The sequence below is a fragment of the Lampris incognitus genome, chromosome 12 (assembly GCF_029633865.1).
Source record: "Lampris incognitus isolate fLamInc1 chromosome 12, fLamInc1.hap2, whole genome shotgun sequence".
NCBI lineage: Eukaryota > Metazoa > Chordata > Actinopteri > Lampriformes > Lampridae > Lampris > Lampris incognitus.
Window position 1 is genome coordinate 9,955,074 of NC_079222.1, and position 22,237 is coordinate 9,977,310.

Sequence of the window (22,237 nt, forward strand, 5' to 3'; positions counted from 1 at the left end):
TTGAGGAAGGCTCAAAAAACACCTGTTTGGAACATTCCACAGGTGAACAGGTTAACTGGAAACAGGTGAGTGTCATGATTGGGTATAAAAGGAGCATCCCTGAAAGGCTCAGTCATTCACAAGCAAGGATGGGGCGAGGTTCACCACTTTGTGAACAACTGCGTGAGCAAATAGCCCAACAGTTTAAGAACAACATTTCTCAACGTACAATTGCAAGGAATTTAGGGATTTCATCATCTCCAGTCCATAATATCATCAAAAGATTCAGAGAATTAGGGTCCGCGGTGGTGTAGCGGTCTAAGCATCGGCTTTGTGTCAATGCAGTTGCCCACTGGGGACCGGGGTTCGCGCCCCGGTCTCGTCAGATCAGTGGTTCGGCCTGGAGTCGCTTTGTCACGAAAGTGGGGAGGCGTCTCCTTCGAGACTGCCGGCCGGAGAGATGCAGCTGGTGAACACATGCAGTACGAGGGTGGGAATTTGAACTAAAATAGTAGGGATCGATTGGCCACTAAATTGGGAGAAAAAATGGAAAAATCAGAAATAGATTAAAAAAAAAAGATTGAGAGAATCCGGAGAAATCTCTGCATGTAAGTGGCAAGGCCAAAAACCAACACTGAATGCCCGTGACCTTCGACCCCCTTAGGCGGCACTGCATTAAAATCTGACATCATTCTGTAAAGGATCTTACCACGTGGGCTCAGGAACACTTCGGAAAACCATCGTCAGTTAACACAGTTCGTCGCTACATCCACAAGTGCAAGTTAAAACTCTACCATGCAAAGCCAAAGCCATATATCAACACCACCCAGAAACGCCGTCAGCTTCTCTGGGCCCGAGCTCATCTGAGATGGACTGACGCAAAGTGGAAAAGTGTGCTGTGGTCTGACAAGTCCACATTTCACATTGTTTTTGGAAGTCATGGATGTCGTGTCCTCCGGGCTAAAGAGGAAAAGGACCATCCAGATTGTTCTCAGCGCAAAGTTCAAAAGCCAGCATCTGTGATGGTATGGGGGTGTGTTAGTGCCCATGGCATCATGGGTAACTTGCACATCTGTGAAGGCACCATTAATGCTGAAAGGTACATACAGGTTTTGGAGCAACATATGCTGCCATCCAAGCGACGTCTTTTTCAGGGACGTCCCTGCTTATTTCAGCAAGACAATGCCAAGCCACATTCTGCACGTGTTACAACAGCGTGGCTCGTAGTAAAAGAGTGCGGGTACTGGACTGGCCTGCCTGCAGTCCAGACCCGTCTCCCATTGAACATGTGTGGCGCATTATGAAGCACAACATACAACAACGGAGACCCCGGACTGTTGAGCAACTGAAGTCGTACATCAAGCAAGAATGGGAAAGAATTCCACCTACAAAGCTTCAACAATTAGTGTCCTCAGTTCCCAAACACTTATTGAGTGTTGTTAAAAGGAAAGGTGGTGTAACACAGTGGTAAACATGCTCCTGTCCCAGCTTTTTTGGGACGTGTTGCAGGCATCAAATTCAAAATGAGTGAATATTTGCACAAAAAAAACCCCAATAAAGTTTATCAGTTTGAACACTAAATATCTTGTCTTTGTAGTGTATTCAATTGAATATAGATCAAAGGATTTGCAAATCATTGTATTCTGTTTATTTACGTTTTATACAACGTTCCAACTTCATTGGAATTGGGGTTTGTAATTAAGTTTGTGGTTCTCAACCTTGGTCTCTCATCCCCCCCTGCGATGCTGTTTTTTCTTTATTCATTTTTTTCTGAATTCATCTTAAATACTCTTAGGTAGTCCAGGAATATCAGCAGCCTCTCGACCTGAAACAACAGGTGGACGCTACTTGAGTACCAGGCAGAATAGGAAACCAGCAGGGCTGTGGGTTACTGCGGACTAGATTTACAATCACAGCTTTGAGCAACTCCCCTACGCAATGAGGAGACCAAACAAACGTGAGTTTTTATACAAGCTTTATTTACAACATAATTTCCAGGTTTTGCAGTGTAGGAAGCACGTTTTTATCAACATGTACTCAATGGACAGATGCTATATGAAATCCATCTAACTTCAATTATGAGTTTTCCACCTTCTAAAATGACCAGACATGTCCTCTACCACTGTCTCTCACATACAATATGTACATTTAGTATTTGTATACAAGCAATATAAAACTTGGCAAATGGAAAGGTTATTTACTACTTCAGTTAAATGTTTGAAGAAAAATGTATCCTATCAATAGAAAATACAGCAACTGTTATATGTTGTGATAAATCTTGACCTCTTCACAGCCTTCTGTTGTTCGTTTGACCTCTATAATAATACACAACTGACTGTCCCATGCTGGGACACAAGTAACACTAGGGAACATAAAGGACTATCACGCACTCATTTTGGCTTCTGCAGGTTAGCAATATACCGCACATTGTTATTACGACCACTAGCATGATTGTTGTGATCCTGAGCCGGTATTCAGATTCAGGGATGGTAATTTGAGGTCTGGGGCTGAAGCCTGCTGAGCACATTTAGGCTTTGGTTCAAAACATCTATATCATCGTATCATCATTTGTGATACAGAGAATGATCCTCTGTGCCAAGGGGGTGGGTGGCTCAAAACATCATACATGGTTCCAGCTGTTTATTTTATCACAGTGCTGCGCTGAGCTCTAGGCCGAAGAATTTCATTTGCTTCCATGCTGTCTAGTGCTCATGACTACAAAAACCTTGAACCAAGATTACTGCATGTCCCTTGTTTTTGGACCCCCCCTCCCCCTTTTCTCCCCAATTGTACGTGGTCACTTACGCTATTTTCCGAGCCGTCCCGGTCGCTGCTCCACCCCCTCTGCCGGTCCAGGGAGGGCTGCAGACTACCACGTGCCTCCTCCCATACATGTGGAGTCGCCAGATGTTTCTTTTCACCTGACAGTGAGGAGTTTCGCCGGAGGGACGCAGCGCGTGGGAGGATCATGCTATTCCCCCCAGTCCCCCCCCCCCCGAACAGCAGCCCCGACTGACCAGAGGAGGCACTAATGCAGCGACCAGGAATCCAGCTTCCCCCCGCAGACACGGCCAATTGTGTGTGTGGGGATGCCCGACCAAGCCGGAGGTAATACAGGGATTCAAGCTGGCGACCCCCGTGCTGGTAGGCAACGGAATAGACCGCCACGCTACCTGGACGCCCCTGCAAAATCTCTTTAACCTACAGAAGCTAATGAGTGCATTCACATCATTTTTCAGCAACAGAGGAGTGCCTATTGTGTAACTGCATCATTTGCTGCTGATTACGGTGTCGTTCTCAGAATGGACATGAATTACATCCAAGTCCTGGAACGACTGACTGGTGGTGGATTTAACCCTGTGTCGTTTTCATACTCAAACTTGAGTGAACAATGCTAATCTTCTCCTATTCAATCCATTATTGTTTTTTTCTTTCCCCACATGAGACAATTATGATATTTACCCTCTTTTGCATAAGAAGGACATGTAACAGCATTGTGTCCTGGCTCTTTGAAGAGTCTAGAGTACATGTAACAGCTTTGTATCCTGGCTCTTTGAAGAGTCTGTAGCACATGTAACAGTAGAGCTGGTAGTCATGTCTTCCACAGCACCTCGAAACAATGTTACAAAGTGCTGAACAAGCGTCAGAAGAATAATAAATAATAGCAAATGATATAAAAAAAACGCCAGGCATGAATTATAACAAGGTTACACAATAAAACAGGTAAATACAGGAATTATAAGGGTAAAGAAGCCCTCGCTGAGCCCACCGAATCGAAAGAATTGTCAAGAAACCTACGGTCAGGGTCAGGACTTTTTAAAAAAATCTAAAATAGCAAAGAATGACGGGGGAAATGTGCGCTCTTTATAACCACCTTCGCTCTCAGTTACACCGAGTCTAAAAGGCACTGCTAATTCATCGATCCTCCCTTCGACCGGGTGCGTGGATCTGTAACACGCGCCTTGTCATTTTAACTTAGACCAATTTTACATTTCAGCTCATCTCTTTACAACTACTCTCTTTTAAATATTGCTCTCAATTCAGCTCTGTCCATCACCACAACGAAACAAGAAATGTGCAAAACACAAAAAGGTGTCTAAAAACCTATTAGTTCTTTAAAAGATTAAACCAACTTTGTCAAAGCTGGTTCTTCTTAGTCCTACCCGTCCCTCTTTGAGTCCATGCTACTGATGGAGACTGACCTTTTCCAAAGGGCTGCTGAATACTTGTATGGAGGAACGAGTCAGTGTAACAATGAAGACAGAAATCACACAGCCTGGTAAATGGCAACTGAACACTAACGGCAGATAAGGTGTCGTTTGAGACCAAGACTGGGAGAAGCCGCAGCCATTTCAACCTACTGAAGACTTTCCCCATTCTCCCCCAACAAGGTCCTACATGCAACACAGTGACCAGCCTATAACATTATGCAACATCTTGACCTGTGCTACAACCCCCCCCCCCACCCCCGACACTGTGCAATCAATCAGACAGCATCTGAAGTAACTTTAGTTATTTCAATAATTCCAGGAAGTGAGCTGAATCGTTTCCCATAATATCAGTGTTGTTTTCCAACGCAACAGAAGTTGGGGTGAGCTTCAAATGTGGGATTTCCCATCACCCGAGCCCATCAGAGACCACTGAACTCATTTTCATCCCGAACTAAACGCTGACCATGTGTCTTCATGCGAGCTCAATAATCCAGGTAAGAAAATCACAGGAAGTCGAATCAGTTCATCTGGACACGTTTATTGAGAGGGACTCGATCCTCGGGGTGGACCAAATTTCTGGCGCGGCGTGTTTTGGGGACTGAAAGCAACGGAGACGCGGTGTTTGGAAAATATGCGTCTGAACTTTTCCGACGCCCCCGCCACATACAGAATCACAAACAGTTTACGCTTAGGCAGCTTTTGTCCTTCTCCTCTCTACGAGCTGTCGCCATCTTACAATGCCGTGACTGCAACCATTCCCCGATCCTCTGTGAACAGCACACATGGCCACTGTAACACTAGTTAATGGTCACGGCAATTTACATATGAAACCGATCGTTGTTTTCGGTCGTTATGCCGCTGTGTTATTTATAAGGGCGGGGGTACCTGCAGTCTCTCTCAATAAACGTTGTGTCTAGACGAACTGATTTGACTTCCTGTCACCGACCATGTGATTATTAATTATCACCGGTTTGTCTTAAAAACTTACATCTTCCAATACACCTCTACATAGCATCTTGCTACCGCAACACTGACCTACTTCCCCAGTAGAAGACATAATAACTTAAGACACTGCAAGTAAGGAATCTTATGAAAATATCATCCACTTGTATACAAAACACTGAAGAGGCTTCCGAGGGAAAATGTTACTGAAAAATTGTGGTTATTTGCTTAAAGCTACATCTTCCGTTAATTTCAAGAGATAAATCAAGGCAAAATAAAAACACACTCCAGTCAAAAACAAAAACAGAACCTCCATTTCGATAAGTACAAATGTGCATAAATACTGCATGAGCAGGGAGAGAGGTTTCTCTCCATGAGGAGGAAAGTATGTTGTCAACAGATGGACAGAAAACAGACAGCAGAGCTACGTTGCTCAGCACAGATTGGGGAGGGGGGGGGGTCCAGACTGCTTACCTGCGGAGCGTAAATATAGTTTAGCAAAACCCTGTCGCAGAGGAGGAGACAGAGACGAGACAGTTTGTTCACGTCTAGTGTTGGAGTAAGTAGGGCAGGAGTCTTAACTGTTTATGAGTTGGGGTGTGAGACAGGTTGGAGGCTGGCGTCAAGGGAGTCTGGGTTCAGAGTTGCTTAGTCGAGAATTAAAGGGGGGTTCAGGGTTTAGGCAGTCTTGCCTAGCATCTCTACCTCATGGATCTGATCAAGAAGACACAAAAAGGAAATCAGTGGGCAAGACAGGAAAACAGGAAGCTCCGTTGGATATTAATTGGAATTGTGTACTCCAAAAAAACCTGGGACATCTATGTAGGTTAAAGGAGGTTGTAAGGTAGTTTGGCGAAGTGTTGTCTGCCCTGGTTTGGTCTACCTTGCGGTAGCTGGCTGGACATGGCCTGGGTAACTACGGCGAGTGTTGGTGGCCTGTCTCTGCCGGGCCAAGAAGGACTGACCAGAACCAGAATTGGCCAGCCGGTCCTCGGCTGCTTTCTTCTGCATTGACATACCCTAGAGAGACAGACAGAGCAGAGGCTTTATGGTAGTTACACGAACCCCGGGTATCCAACAGACGGAAGTTTGGCCACAGCATTAAAAAAAAAGAGCTAACCACAAGTTTTCAGATAAGACTGAGTAGATGGGAGCAAGACCTGAATTGTACCTTGGAAGAAAACGAAGGGGAATCACTTTACGAGAAGGCGCTTACCTTCTCATATAACAGCCGCCATAAACTTTTGCAGGTCAACATTATTCACACAACCTGTTTCCCACCAGCAAGACTCCATAGCATAAATGACCCAATTTCAGATCTTTGCTCAAGATGCGGAACAGAGACGGGTAACCTTATATGTTCTGGGAATGTAATAAACTGGATCTGTACTGTGGCCATTCTTAAGAGATCACCGGATCTGAGATCTCCTGCTCACCTGAATTAACTTTCCTGAGAGACACGTCCGACATCCCACATGACAGAAGGAAAATGGTACGGTTCATCAAGCTGGCCATGATTGCTGGTAATAAATGTATTGCTTTGCTATGGAAGAGTGCAGACCCCCCCCCCCCCAATTTCTATGTGGCATGAAGAAATGTCATCGTACATGGCTTCAGAAAAATTAAGTTCAATCTCAAAAGAAAACCACATCTGTTTTATAATGGCTGGGCCGGGTTCAGGAATTACATACATGGGAAATACTCCACCATCTGTCATTGGTTGATGATGTTTTGAATGCTCTGATAATATTGTGTACATGTTATTTCTACAAATGTACCCCTTTCTTACTCCTTAGTTATTTCACAATTATTATTGTAACTATTGATTGTTTTTTCTTACGTTACTATTACGATTAAATTCATTTATGTGTGTGTGTGTGTGTGTGTGTGTGTGTGTGTGTATTATATATAATATTTATTTTCCTTTCTGACTCCATTGCCTCTATTATGGCCCTTGTCTGGGAGGAGTGTTGGGGGGGGGCTGGTTAATAATAATAATATTATTATTATTACCTTATTATGTTGAACCTTTACTTCCCTCTTATCCATGATAATTCAACTTTACGTGATGATTCAACTTTACTGTGAACTTCTGTGTGTGTGGTGTGTGTGCAACCTAAGACCTGGCCACACCAGGTCCGTTTTGCTATGAATCAGGAAAAGAAGAAACTGATACAGATTCATTTTGGACAGACACAAGTAACAAAAGGCATAGCAAACAGTTCTCACTATTGCCTCCTAATCCTACAAAATGAAATACAAAAAACACTTCAAATCGAAAATAGATGTAATTAAATAACCCACCATGATTATTAATGTTAAAAAGCTCATACGCTGTAAGAAATTATAGCATCAACATTAACTGTTTCTTTATATACAAATGCGTCAACTGTTACTGCTGACTGAATAGTTTATTTAAAAGACTGCTGCGCCCTCTAGTGGTTAAATAACTCCCAGTGCAACCCATGTTACATTTTTAAGAAGCCACCACCACGCCGTGTCATGTAGGGTAGTGTGTTATCCAGTACTAGGTGTAATGGTTATTATAATCTGATTATCATTATTAACACAGCAGAGGACCCTTAAGAAGATGAAACTCAGGATCAGTGATGTCCATTTTTCACCATCATTGGGTGAGCAGGTAAAGAAGAAGAGGATGGGGTGGGCAGGTATTATTTTTTAAACTTTTTTTTAACAACAGAGGGCCTTTTTTTTTTTTCCTCCATAGCATAGCAACAAGACTTTCATTTCTTTTCTTTTGTTGGATTTTTTTCCTCCTTTTGCTCCCCAATTGTATCTGGCCAATTACCCCACTCTTCCCGAGCCATCCCCGTGCTCCACCCCTTCTGCTGATTGAGGGAGAGCTGCAGACTACCACATGCCTCCTCTGATACATGTGGCATCACCGGCCACTTCTTTTCACCTGACAGTGAGGGGTTTCACCAGGGGGATGTAGTGCGTGGGAGGATCACGCTATTCCCTCAGTCACCCCCCCGAACGAATCTGTTGCTAATGTTTTGGTGCCATAAGACGACTTCAGGGGTCTTTTTGAGTCAATGCCTCGGCGGGTCAGCACTGTTTTGGCGACACATGGAGGAACAACAGCATATTAGACAGATGGTCATAATGTTATAGCTCATCAGTGTATATGCCACTGAGGACACAAGCCAGTGCATTCTTAGCACTGGTCCGAAGCCCAGATAAATGGGGAGGGTCGTGTCAGGGAGGGTACTGAGCATAAAACCTTTGCCAAATCAAATATGCGGATCATAAATCAGATTTCCATATCGGATTAGTCAAGGCCCGGGTTACCAACGATCGCCACCAGTACTGTTGGCCAGCAGGGTGCCAGTGGGAATTATGCTATTGTTAGGTGAAAGAGAAGGAGAGAGGGGAGGCATATCCAGAGGCAGCCGGAGAGGAGGAAGGGTAAGAGTGTGGAGATGAGAGTCGGAACTTTGAATGTTGGCACTATGACTGGCAAAGGGAGAGAACTGGATGACATGATGGAGAGAAGGAAGGTAAGTGTGTGCAAGAGACCAGGTGGAAGGGGAGTAAGACCAGGAGCATTGGAGGTGGGTTCAAACTCTTCTACCATGGTGCAAATGGGAGGAGAAATATGGTAGGGGCAACTGTGAAGGAAGAGTGTGTCAAGAGTGTGTTGGAGGTGAAGAAAGTGTCAGACAGACTGATGAGTATGAAGCTGGAAAGCAAAGGTGTATTGATGAATGTTATCAGCGCATATGCCCTGCAAGTTGGGTGTGAGATGGAAGAGAAAGAAGAATTCTGGAGTGAGTTGGATGAAGTGATGGGGAGTGTACCCAAGGAGGAGAGAGTGGTGACTGGAGCAGACTTAAAATGACATGTTGGTGAAAGGAACCGAGGTGATGAGGAGTTGATTGGCAGGTGTGGTGTCAAGGAGAGGAATGTGGAAGGACAGATGGTGGTGGATTTTGCGCAAAGGATGGAAATGGCTGTGGTGAATACATATTTCAAGAAGAGGGAGGAACACAGGGTGACGTATAAGAGTGGAGGAAGGTGCACACAAGTGGACTATATCTTATGGAGGAGGCATGAAATGAAAGGGATTGGAGACTGCAAGGTGGTGACAGGAGAACATAGCTAGGCAGCATCAGATGGTGGTCTACAGGATGACTTTGGAGATCAAGAAGAGGAAGACACTGAAGGCAGAGCCAAGGATCAAATGGTGGAAGTTGAAGAAGGAAGACTGTTGTGTGGAGTTCAGGGAGAAGTTAAGACAGGCACTGGTTGGTAGTGAAGAGTTGCTGGGTGGCCAGGCAACTACTGCAGAAATAGTGAGGGAGACAGCTAGGAAGGTACTTGGTGTGTCATCTGGACAGAGGAAGGAAGACAAGGAGACTTGGTGGTGGAATGAGGAAGTACAGGAAAGTATACAGAGGGAGAGGTTGGTGAAGTGGGATAGTCAGAGAGATTAAGAAAGTAGACAGGAGTACAAGGAGATGCAGCGTAAAGCAAAGAGAGAGGTGGTGAAGGCAAAGGAAAAGGCATATGGTGAGTTTTATGAGACATTGGATACTAAGGAAGGAGAAAAGGACTTGTACCGATTGGCTAGACAGAGGGACCAAGTAGTTAGGATGTGCAACAGGTTAGGATGATCAAGGATAGAGATGGAAATGTGCAGACAAGCGAGGAGAGTGTGCTGAGAAGGTGGAAGGAGTACTTTGAGGGGCTGATGAATGAAGACATTGAGAGAGAGAGAGAAGGTTGGATGACGTGGGGATAGATAATCAGGAAGTGCGGTGGATTAGCAAGGATGAAGTGAGGGCAGCTATGAAGAGGATGAAGAGTGGAAAGGCAGTTGGTCCACATGAAATACCTGTGGGGCCATGGAGGTGTTTAGGAGAGATGGCAGTGGAGTTTTTAAATAGATTGTTTAACAAATCTTGGAAAGTGAGAGGATGCCTGAAGAGTGGAGAAGAAGCATACTGGTACCGATTTTCAAGAATATGGGAGATATGCAGAGCTGTAGTAACTACAGAGGTATTAAGTTTATCAGTCACAGCATGAAAATATGGGAAAGAGTAATAGAAGCTACGTTAAGAGGAGAGGTGATGATTAGCGAGCAGTAGTATGGTATCCTGCTGCAAAAGAACACTACAGATGTGATGTTTGCTTTGAAAATGAGGGCAGTGTGACAGTTGTGTGACAGGTGTGCGGTAGGAGTGATGGATGGGTTCAAGGTGGAGATGGGGTTACATCAAGGATCGGCTCTGAGCCCTTTCTTGTTTGCAATGGTGATGGACAGGTTGACGGATAAGATCAAGCAGAAGTCTCCGTAAACTATGATGTTCACTGATGACATTGTGATTTGTAGTGAGAGTAGGGAGCAGGTTGGGGAAAGCCTGGACAGGTGGAGGTATGCACTGGAGAGAAGAAGAATGAAAGTCAGTAAGAGCACGACAGAATACATATGCGTGGACAAGAGGAAGGACAGCGGAATGGTGACGATGCAAGGCGTAGAGGTGATGAAGGTAAATGAGTTTAAATACTTGGGGTCAAAGTAACAGGAAATGCGGAAGAGAGGTGAAGAAGAGAGTGCAGGCAGGGTGCAGTGGGTGGAGAAGAGTGTCGGGAGTGATTTGCGACAGAAGGGTACCAGCATGAGTTAAAGGGAAGGTTTACAAGATGGTTGTGAGACCAGCTATGTTATACGGTTTGGAGACAGTGGCACTGACGAAAAGACAGGAGGTGGAGCTGGAGGTGGCAGAGTTGAAGACGCTAAGAAATTCATTGGGAGTGACAAAGAAGGACAGGATTAGGAACGATTATATTAGAGGGACCGCTCAAGTTGGACGGTTTGGAGACAAAGCAAGGGAGGCAAGATTGAGATGGCTTGGACATGTGTGGAGGAGAGATGCTGGGTATATTGGGGGAAGGATGCTGAAGATGGAGCTGCCAGGCAAGAGGAAAAGCGGAAGGCCAAACAGTTTGTGGATATGGTGAGGGAGGACAAGCAGGTGGCTGGTGTGACAGAGGACAGGAAGAGATGGAAACGGATGATCTGCTGTGGCGACCCCTAACGGGAGCAGCCGAAAGTAGTAGTAGTTGTGTATCAGCCTGAAGAATACCTTACATTTCTTCTTTGTGCAATGTAATGTAATTTTACCTGTGTTAGTTCTAAGAAATATTTTGTTTAGGTTGGCTGGATGTATGAATTTAGCTCACCAACCAATCAATCTTGAAAACATTTTAGGTGGGACTCTGTAAATTTGGATGTCCTCCTGTTCTTTTTTCTGCTCGTGTCTTCCTCAGTCACACATCTTCTGTGCGTCTGAGCACACATGAGACTAGGAATCAGATTTATTGGTCTTCTTACCATGTTGTACCAGGCTGACACTATCAGTTTCTCCTCATAGTCCCTCTGACTCTTTGTCTTGTCCATCTCTTTCTGTTCACAGGAAACAACATTCAAGACATTAATTTCAAGTAACAAGCAAAAAACAAACAAACGAAAAACGTATTTGCTGGTCAAATACAGTCCTTCATAAGTAGTGACTGTGGCTGACGTGCTTCTACACCCTTGTCATTTCCCTCTGAACGACTGATGGTTCATCTGCCAAGTTAAATGACTAAATGGTTGCTGAAATCCTTATTAGTTATTCTTCTGACTGAAGGTTTGGTCGATCAATTAATGTATTACCTCCAGAGAGTGCAGCATCATTTCCTTTTCTTGCAGCTGGCTCTTTAGAATCTGGACCTCTGGAGATGGGCCCTGGTTCTGTTTGGGGTCCAGCGTCCGAATCACCTGGAGAGAACACACCATTTGTTAACACCTAGACTACAAAAACAGACAAGACAGAGTGATCTCACACTGTTGTGTTAAAGTTAAGCTAAGAGAAAAGAATAGCTGGCTGGTACAGTGTACAGAAAAAGATAGTTCATAGTTGAATGTTTAATACAATTACACTTTCAAGCTAACGTGATGACTTTGTTTGTAAGACATTACATTTGGGTGAAGCTTTGCAGTGTGTGAGTGGTGAAAGCACAGGTAGGTGGCTGTTCTCTAAAATCTACATGTTGACTCATTATAATGACTACTAATGACTAATAACTACTGATAATATCTTATTACGATGCTTTTTACATGTTATAATTACTATGAAAAGAACAACTACTATGACTTCTACTTCTTCTACTGCGACTACAGCTGCTGCTCTAAGTTTCACCTAGCTATCTTTCTAATCCTCACTCTAGTAGTGTAACATTTATACAACAGTAGTTAACATAACACTCCAAACTCCATGAAGCTATTTCACCCGTGGGACCTTTGATCATCATATTATCAAATCGTGATATACTCACACTCTTGGCCTTCTCCAGATATTTCTTATATCTCTCCTCCATCTGTTTCATGTCATCGTCTTTCTTCTTCAACGCCTCTTCCAGTTCATCCACTCGTTGGGCTGAGAGGACAAAACACAGTAGTTCAATAAACTCTTCACTTAGCAGCTGTCAGTGAATTTTAAGTCTTCTTTTAAATATCTTTATTTTATTTAAACATTACAGCATGGATTAAGATCATTTTTTGCAGTTATGTCCTATGACGTTCTACAACCCAGACACTGAGGATGCACAAGCCAGTGCATTCTTAGTACTGGTCCCAAGCCCAGATAAATGGGGAGGGTTGCATCAGGAAGGGCATTCGGTGTAAAACCTTTGCCAAATCAAATATGTGGATCATAAATCAGATTTCCATGCTAGATCGGTCAAGGCCAGGGTTACCAACAACCGCCGCCGAAACTGTTGGCCAGCAAAGTGCTGGTGGAAACTATGCTGTGGTGGGAAAGGAGGAAAGGTGTGGAGGTGAGAGTCAGGAATTCTGAATGTTGGCACCATGACTGGTAGAGGGAGACAGCTGGCTGATATGATGGAGAGAAGGAAGGTAGACACACTGTGTGTGCAAGAGACCAGGTGGATGGAAAGTAAGGACAGGAGCATCGGAGGTGGGTTCAAACTCTTCTACCATGGTGTGGATGGGAGGAGAAATGGGGTAAGGGTAATCCCAAAGGAAAAGTGTGTCAACAGTGTGTTGGAGGTGAAGAGTGTCAGACAGAGCGATGAGTACGAAGCTGGAAATCGAAGGTGTGATGATGAATGTTATCAGCACATATGCCCCGCAAGTTGGATTTGAGATGGAGAAGAAAGAAGAACTCTGGAGTGAGCTGGATGAAGTGGTGGAGCGTTTACCCGTGGAGAGAATGATGATTGGAGCGGACTTCAATGTGCATGTTGGTGAAGGGAACAGAGGTGATGGGTAAGGTATGGTGTCAAGGAGAGGAATGTAGGACATATGGTGGTGGAGTTTGTGAAGAGGATGGAAATGGCTGAGGTGAATACATATTTCAAGAAGATTGAGGAAAACAGGGTGACTTATAAGAGTGGAGGGAGGCACACACATGTGGACTATATCTTATGTAGGAAGCATGATCTGAAGGGGACTGTAGACTGCAAGGTGGCGACAGGGGAGAACATAGCTAGGCAGAATCGGATGGCAGAATTTAGAGATCAAGAAGAGGAAGAGAGTGAAAGCAGAGCGAAGGATCAAATGGTGGAAGTTGAACAAGGGAGACTGTTGTGTGGTGCTATGACAGCCACAGGGTGGTAGTGAAGAGCTGCCGGATGGCTGGGCAACTACTGCAGAAATAGTGAGGGAAACAGCTAGAAAGGTACTTGGTGTGTCATCTGAACAGAGGAAGGAAGACAAGGAGACTTAATAGTGGAATGAAGAAGTACAGGAAAGTATACAGGGGATGAGGTTGGCGAAGAAGAAGTGGGGTAGTCGGAGAGATGAAGAAAGTAGACAGGAGTACAAGGAGATACGGCGTAAGGTGAAGAGACAGGTGGCAAAAGCAAAGGAAAAGGCATACGGTAAGACGTATGAGATGTTGGACACTAAGGAAGGAGAAAAGGACTTGTACCAAGTTTAAATACTTAGTGTCAACTGTTCAAAGTAACAGGGAGTGCGGAACGGAGGTGAAAAAGAGAGTGCAGGCAGGGTGGTGTGGGTGGAGAAGAGTGTCAGGAGTGACTTGCGACAAAAGGGTACCAGCAAACGTGAAATGAAAGTTTTACAGGGTGGTTGTGAGACCAGCTATGTTATATGGTTTGGAGACGGTGGCACTGGCGAAAGTACGGGAGGCGGAGGTGGAGGTGGCAGAGATGAAGATGTTGAGATTTTTGCTGGTAGTGACGAAGAAGGACAGAATTAGGAACAAGTATATTAGAGGGACAGCTCAGGTTGGACGGTTTGGAGACAAAGCAAGAGAGGCAAGATTGAGATGGCTTGGATATGTGTGGAGGAGAGATGCTGGGTATATTGTGAGAAGGATACTGAATAAGGAGCTGCCAGGCAAGAGGACATGAGGAAGGCCAAAGAGGAGGTTTATGGATGCGGTGAGGGAGGACATGCAGGTGGTTGGTGTGACAGAAAGACGCAGAGGATAGTAAGAGATGGAAACGGATGATCCGCTGCAGTGGCCCCTAACGGGAACGACCAAAAGAAGAAGTCCTATGAAGTTCTACCATGTGTGCAATTTATACATTCTTTATTTGGTTGTTTACAGTGTGAGAAAATGTTCTATGTGTTTTGTCATGGGCCCAAACAAACATATGGGTATAGTAGTGTTATTCATTTGTTCTGTACCACTCAATTCAATGCAGGGTTGCAGGAAGGCTGGAGCCTATGCAGTAAGCAGAATTCATGGGTGACACCTGGAACAGGTCACGATTCCATCAGTGGACGCACACACAAACACACACCACTCGTACCAATGTGCTCACATATCATTCATACCAATGTGCTGATTCACCCAGCACCACTGGGGACATGCAAACTCTACACAGAAGGACTGTCCTGTGGTGAGGCAACAGTGCTGTCCTTTAAGCCAACTGTGATGTATATTGTATAAACAACAGCAGTCAAATATCAAGAACAGTGACAAAGGAACCTTAGAGTTCAATAGACTTCAACTCCGTAATGAATATTCACAAGTGGATGGGTGAACCCAAACTCACAGCTGGTGGTGTATTTGGGCTCCATGTCATCAATGATGGCGTTTTTCTTCAGCAGCTCATCGTTCAATTCGCGCAGCTTCTCCCTGGAAAAAAAGAACATCAATAAAAGAAACAAGTATTTCATTACTGTATTATCTATAAACTGTTCAAGATTACACTGTAAATACGGACATTAAAAATCCTTAAAAGCAGGTTTAATATTTCCCTTGATCACCTTTGTGGGTCCTACTCTAGCAATCTTAATTGCTCATGGACCAAAAAGACCACTTACATGTGCTCGCCATATTTCTTCTTTAGGACGGCTGACTGAAAAAGAAACATATCAATAGTTACCATATAGTACTTCCCGTTTAGTCTTGTAAATACACACACAGACACACAGACACACAGACACACACACACACACACACACAAAGCAGCTATTTAAGTAGAACTACAGCAGCAAATATAAAAATATATCAAAATAAATAAGACATCCATCCATCCAATTTCCAAACCGCTTATCCTGATCAGGGTCGCGGTATGCCGGAGCCTATCCCAGCGGTCATCGGGCGGCAGGCGGGGAGACACCCTGGACAGGCCGCCAGTCCATCACAGGGCCCACACACACACACACACACATATTCACACCTAGGGACAATTTAGTACGGCCGATTCACCTGACCTACATGTCTTTGGACTGTGGGAGGAAACCGGAGCACCCGGAGGAAACCCACGCAGACACGGGGAGAACATGCAAACTCCACACAGAGGACGACCCGGGACGACCCCCAAGGTTGGACTACCCCATGGTTCGAACCATGACCTCCTTGCTGTGAGGCGACCGCGCTAACCACTGCGCCACCGTGCCGCCACTTATGAACAGAATCTTCAGTTTATCGTTGGATGACTCCTAACCAAACCACGTCATTGATTTTCCAGATTTAGTTATCAGTAAGAAAACATGACAGTAGTCAAATCAACGAATTAAACGGCATTTTCTTACAAACTAAATAACTGTTGTTGAAATTACACAAGGAGTAATCTGAAGCGATACGGTTTTGTAATGTCTGATGTGGCACGCCACAAAACCAAGTGAAACCAGATATTTAGGGTATTAGAAACACGACATTCAGACTGGATGTAAACCAGAAGACCTCAACATGAAGCAATGGAGAGCTAACAGGGCCCTACGGGGAAACACAGGAATCGGATTTTTTGCAGGAACCCCAAGGGTAGACGGGAAGATAAAGTTGCCTCGAGATGGGGGCTAGATGTCTGAACAAGGAGCGCTATATGGAGATTCTCTCAGGGGATAACTGATTCGTAAAAAAAAGACATAACTACTCAACAAGTGTGGCAACTCAGCATAATAAGCATGCACAATGAAATCATGAATACGAGATAATAAATGCTAAAAACCACTTCAAACCCTCTTGGTACATAGTAAACATTAAATAGCCATCATTAGATTTTGCATTGGCAAAGCAACAAAGCAGCAAATTTTGGACGAGTAATATGACATTTGATGAAGGAGTTCAGTTCATATTGTCATAATGCAATACATTATGACACCAATTAAATCCATTTTTAACAAGATTACATGTCCTCAAACTTGCTTTTGGCTGAAAACAAATGGTAAAAATTGTCAAGACTTGTTAAATTCTGCGCCAAGCTTGTTAGCTTGCCCAACATTAAAAAAAAGTGTCGTTATGCAACACATTTCTTATTCCAGTGAGCAGTGGATTTACTTGTGTTTATTTATTATATTCTGAGTTGTCACAAATATTTCAGGAGTCCTAAAAGAGACTGGAAGACTTCCCAAGATCACGTCAGCATCTAGAACTACATAGTCTACAGCAGAACGCACCAGGGCCAGATCATACTTACTATAGTCTGACAGACGGGGAGGATGAAACAGAACATGGACATTTAATCATTTATAGAACTGAACAGAACCAAATACCTGTTCATGATTTTATTAAGGCTTTTTTTTTTTTTTGCAAATACTTCTGGTGTGTGTGTTTTTTCTTTTCTTTTTTCTGGATTCTCCCCCCCCTTTTTTTTCTCCCCAATTGCACCTGTCCAGTTACCCCACTCATCCGAGCCCTCCCGGTAGCTGCTCCATCCCCTCTGCCGGTCCGGGGAGGGCTGCAGACGACCACATGCCTCCTCCGAAGCATGTGGAGTCACCAGCCGCTTCTTTTCACCTGACAGTGAGGAGTTTCACCAGGGGGACGTAGCGCGTGGGAGGATCCCGCTATTCCCCCCAGTCCCCCGAACAGGTGCCCCAAATGACCAGAGGAGGCGCCAGTGCAGCGACCAGCACACATACCCACATCCGGCTTCCCACCCGCAGACACGTCCAGTTGTGTCTGTAGGTAACACGGGGATTCGAACCGTCGATCCCCGTGTTGGTAGGCAACGGAAATGACCGCCACGCTACCCGGACGCCCGTGTGTGTTTTTCCTGTCTTTAGCCTGACGCGCTGTCTCTTTCATCCCTGACTATCTCCGCTCATACACTCAGCCATTTATAGCCAGGCTAGATAAACTGCCCTCTGGGCATCATAAATATTTCTCCAGTATGATTTATTGAATATGAGTCAATGTGTTCCATGATTTCAAGACAGAGTACGTTAGAAAAACTTAATTCTGGTGTTAACTTTCCCTCATACATCACATTATAAAAAGATTAGCATGTGTTCAAACCAGACACACCAGTTTAATGTAATTCTCTGAGAGAATATGCCTGGCCAATGATCTGCTACAGCTGCTACTCACGCACACAGTATGTACCAGTAGTGCCAAACCAAAACCAAGAACACACAAAAGATTTATATTGGCTAGTCAAGTAGCAACAAGACAGAACAACTGATCGATGATGATGATAAACACACTCTTTCAAAATTACACAATCCCTCTAAATGTTACTTCAAAACTTTTGACTCATCTTCCTCAGATGTCTGCTACCAGGAGTCAACTTGAACAGAACAAGCAAGAGGAAAGCCGAGAAGAGGAAGAAAAAAAATGGGCTCGTTTTTTATGCATTTCTAAATCATAGTTGGGACATGATTACTTTCTACACAATGCAAGATCATTTTGGTTGGATGTGCAATTAAATGCAAAAATAAAAGAATAATTTTAAGTTCAAATTTTCAATCTTATAGTTTCCTCAACAGCTAGCATTAAGTTTACATACTTACATACATATATATATGTGTGTGTGTGTGTGTGTGTGTACATATATATATATATATATATATATATATATATATACACACACACACACATATATATACATATATATATTTATTTATTTTTTTTTGCTTCTAGCTGATTGACTGACAGTGAGGGACTGGCCATTTGGAATTTGGGCAACTGCCAGAAGGGCCGCAGCCAACCATTTGCCATTTGGGCTGCTCAGAATGAACTGTTATAGAGAGGGGAAAATAAAGTAAGATCCTGAGGAAGAGCTAACTGATTGAAACGTTGCAAATAAATTAGCTTTTGGGAGCAACTTAGTGTGCAGACCTTACTCCTTCATTCTTGTTATAGTTTATACAAATTATATAAAACAGTTTTCTATTACCAAACATTGACTTTTTATTATGAACGAATATTTAATTTGCCTGGATAATATAAAGGAATTAATATGGTCATAGCTACAGTGTCCTAAAGAGAGCCATTTTTACCTCAAATTAGGTTATTATTCATCTATTATTTAGCTATTATTTATCACAAGATGGCTTCAATTTCTTTTTAATGTGGGTATTTAATTGCCAAAACATGTACAGCTAAACCATTATTCAAGTTACACACACAATTTAGAGGCTGCAGAAAAACGCATGTTGAGGCATTTTCCATGTCCTCTGCATCACTCACATCATCTGCTTTGGAGCCCTCCTCTTGAAGGCTCTTCTGTAGTTCCTCTACCTGACTCTGCCCCTCCATCAGACGCTGGTTTATTAACCTGTAGAAAAATACATGGTTACTGGCATACTTGGCACTATACAAAGCCAACAGGACACTAATAGCCTTCATCAAGAACTCAATGCAGCAGTGGAAAACAACACTAGAGGCCAACTTGAAGACAATCATACAGGCAACCATCAAATGTGGCATATAGTAAGGTGATGCACTGTCCCCGCTACTGTTCTGCATATGCCCGAACCCCCTCAGTCATATCATCACAAAGAATGGATAGGGATACAGGTTCAGAAGTGGAGTTACCATCAGCCACCTCCTATACGTGGGTGACATCAAGCTGTATGCCAGGAATGGGCGAGACATTGACTCACTGATCACAGTGATGACATCAGGGTGTCTTTCAGACTGGACAAGTGTGGTCAAATTGTGGCAAAAAGAGGAAAGGTGTTGAGGACTGAAGGGTTTGAATTGCCAGTTGGCAGGGTAACAGACATACAGGACAGTTTCAAGTACCTGGGTATTTCACAGGCAAATGGAAACCACGAGGAGGCAACAAGGAGGTCAGCTACAGCCAAATACCTCCAGAGAGTGAAGCAGGTCCTGAGGAGGCAGCTCAATGGCCTCCTTTTCTCATATGTCTTTCCAGTACTGCCCGGTCTCTGCTCTGGGTGAGTCTGATGTTGTTCCCTTGTTACTCTCCAGCTGGGAGTACACTTTGGATGGTTCCTTGATGAACAGGCCATTTACTGTTTTGGCTTCTGCATCTCTAGCGTATCTTTTCAGTCTGGCGGCCAGACCTGTGAGCCTTTCTTTGGCAGTTTCCAGAGCCTCACTTGTGGACATTTTGCTGTACTTCCTGTACTACTTCCACACTGACTCAGAAGCAGCTAGTGGCTCAATGCTCAAACATCAATAGAAGGAAGCTACAGTACTTGAGATAGAAAGGCTCCAACAGGATGACTGTACAATTCAGCACCTTGTATGGCCACCCAGCAGGCAGGCGATACATGAGGACTAGCGATGTCCCGATCCGCTCTCAAGGATCGGGATTGGGGCCGATCCAGGCATTTTTTAAGAGATCGGATTGGATCGGATTGAGCAGAAAATAAGTCCCATCTTTTGTTTTGTTTTGCGACACCTCCGCTCAGTCCACTGTCATGCAGCTGTTGTAAACGGGAAGCACAATTTGCAGCAGAATCAGGCATGACCAGGACGCAGCTAAAATGTCTGAAGTGTGGCGTTATTTTAAAATAGAAACTGAAAACAGCCCAACAATAGCCCAACAGCCACTTGCAATGCAAGCATTTCACGGGGCGGTTTTGGTAGAGCTGCGTACAATACCACTAACTTGATTAGGCACCTTAAAAAACATGAAACGGAATTTAACGAGTTCACTCAGCTAACCAAGGCGAAGGCTGCACCGAAGCAACTCACACTGGGGGGTACTTTTAAAAAGAGAGAGAAATCTCCTCCGGCAGCGTCAAGGTCAAAAAGATAACTGAAAAAGTCGCTGAATTCATTGCTTTGGATGACCAGCCCATCGCTGTGGTAGAGGACACTGGTTTTTGTCATCTTTTGGAGCTGTTGGAGCCACGTTATGTCCTACCCTCCCAACACTACATATCATGCGCAGCCCTACGAGGTCTTTTATCAGGTGTGAAGGCTATTGCATTTAATACAGACATTTGGAGTTCGGATGTTAGCCCTATGTCACTGCTTAGCGTCACTGCACACTGGATCGACTCCACTTTTGAGTTGAAGTCTGCGGTATTGCATGCACATCAGTTTAGCAAGTCTCATACAGCAGAGCATGTCAAACAGGCAATCGAGGAGATGCTGAACATGTGGGAAATAGACAAGCAGCGGGTCCATGTGATACTGCGTGACAATGCATTGCAGAGCTATTCAATTGTCAAGCACATACATTGGATTGGTTATTCTAGGAAAATGTATCGGATCGGTATCGGCAGATGGCAATATTAAATGATTGAAATCGGATCGGCGCCCAAAAAACTTGATCGGCACATCCCTAATGAGGACAGACTCCAACCAGCAAAACAATCCTACCAGCCATGACATCTGAAGCTACTGAGGTTCAAATGAGAATCATGTCCAGACTAAAGACAGTCAACCCCCCGGGCTCGGTTTCCGTGACTCAGTGACAAAGTACCAACACAAAGCCTGTTTGTGGATGTGAGCACAGTCTTACGCAACATCTTGACTGCCACTATAACAGAGACCAACAAGCTTGTATGTGCCACTGCTACTGTAATCCTGGAGATGCTTGGGTACAGGATTAAACACAGGTCACCAACAGTACCCTCCATGGAAGAGAAGGCTGGAAGCCAAGATCAACGCAGCATGGAGAGACATTGTTTAGTTAACAGAGGTGCAGAAAGATGTGATGAAAGACAGGCCCTGGTTGAAGAAGTACAGCAAGATACACACACACACACACACACACACACACACACACACACACACACACACACACACACACACACACACACACACACACACACACACACACACACACACACACACAATTTATGGTAGTATTGCACAAAGTGGTGGACGAGCAGGCCTGGAACAAAGAAGCTGTTCACTGAAATCCTTGAACTGAAGGAAAACACTTGAAAATGACAGCAGATTTCTGTCAAAATCAATAACAGGAGAATGAGGCTGAAAGACTCTCATCCCAATTTCCCCTCGGGGATGAATAACGTATTCTGATTCTGATCCCACCAAAAAAAAAAAAGTTCCAGGAAGTGTGGAACATTCTAATTTAGTCCATTTCTAATGTGAATCATGATTCTGGGATTCGTGAGGATGTGAATGGCAGGCCTATCTCATGTGGTAAATCCACATAGAGAAATAAACTGTGGGTGGTGTATGCAAGTTCATTTTTAGGCGTTTCGATGAACTTTTGGAGTCACAATAGTTGCCAAGCAAGAATGAAATCCTGTTCGAAACATGAAATTCATGAGACAGTTTTTCGTTCCTTTGTGAAAACCAGCATTGCCACAAAATCTGTGATTTGACATGCAAACACGTCCACTAATATGACACCCTCTAAAAATGCCACTTAACACCTTGTCACTTCTTACATCTAGGAGTATCCTTGGGATTAGATTTTTATAA

The 22,237-nt window shown here is 44.0% G+C and overlaps 1 protein-coding gene across 2 annotated transcripts in view; it reads right to left on the reverse strand.

Annotated features, from left to right (window-relative positions):
* Positions 1-1,943: 1,943 nt before the first annotated feature.
* hook3 (hook microtubule-tethering protein 3) overlaps positions 1,944-22,237 on the reverse strand; it is a 75,107-nt gene continuing 54,813 nt past the window's right edge. Inside the window, exons 17-24 of one of the 2 annotated variants that reach the window (XM_056290339.1) lie at positions 19,052-19,139; positions 15,460-15,494; positions 15,189-15,271; positions 12,477-12,577; positions 11,815-11,919; positions 11,491-11,562; positions 6,016-6,152; positions 1,944-5,846 (exon numbers count right to left, since the gene is read on the reverse strand). In XM_056290339.1, the coding sequence (XP_056146314.1) occupies positions 5,834-5,846; positions 6,016-6,152; positions 11,491-11,562; positions 11,815-11,919; positions 12,477-12,577; positions 15,189-15,271; positions 15,460-15,494; positions 19,052-19,139 (634 nt within the window). In that variant the 3' untranslated portion in view covers positions 1,944-5,833. Of the gene's footprint in view, positions 6,153-11,490; positions 11,563-11,814; positions 11,920-12,476; positions 12,578-15,188; positions 15,272-15,459; positions 15,495-19,051; positions 19,140-22,237 lie in introns of both variants that reach the window. The other variant, XM_056290340.1, reaches the window with a different exon arrangement.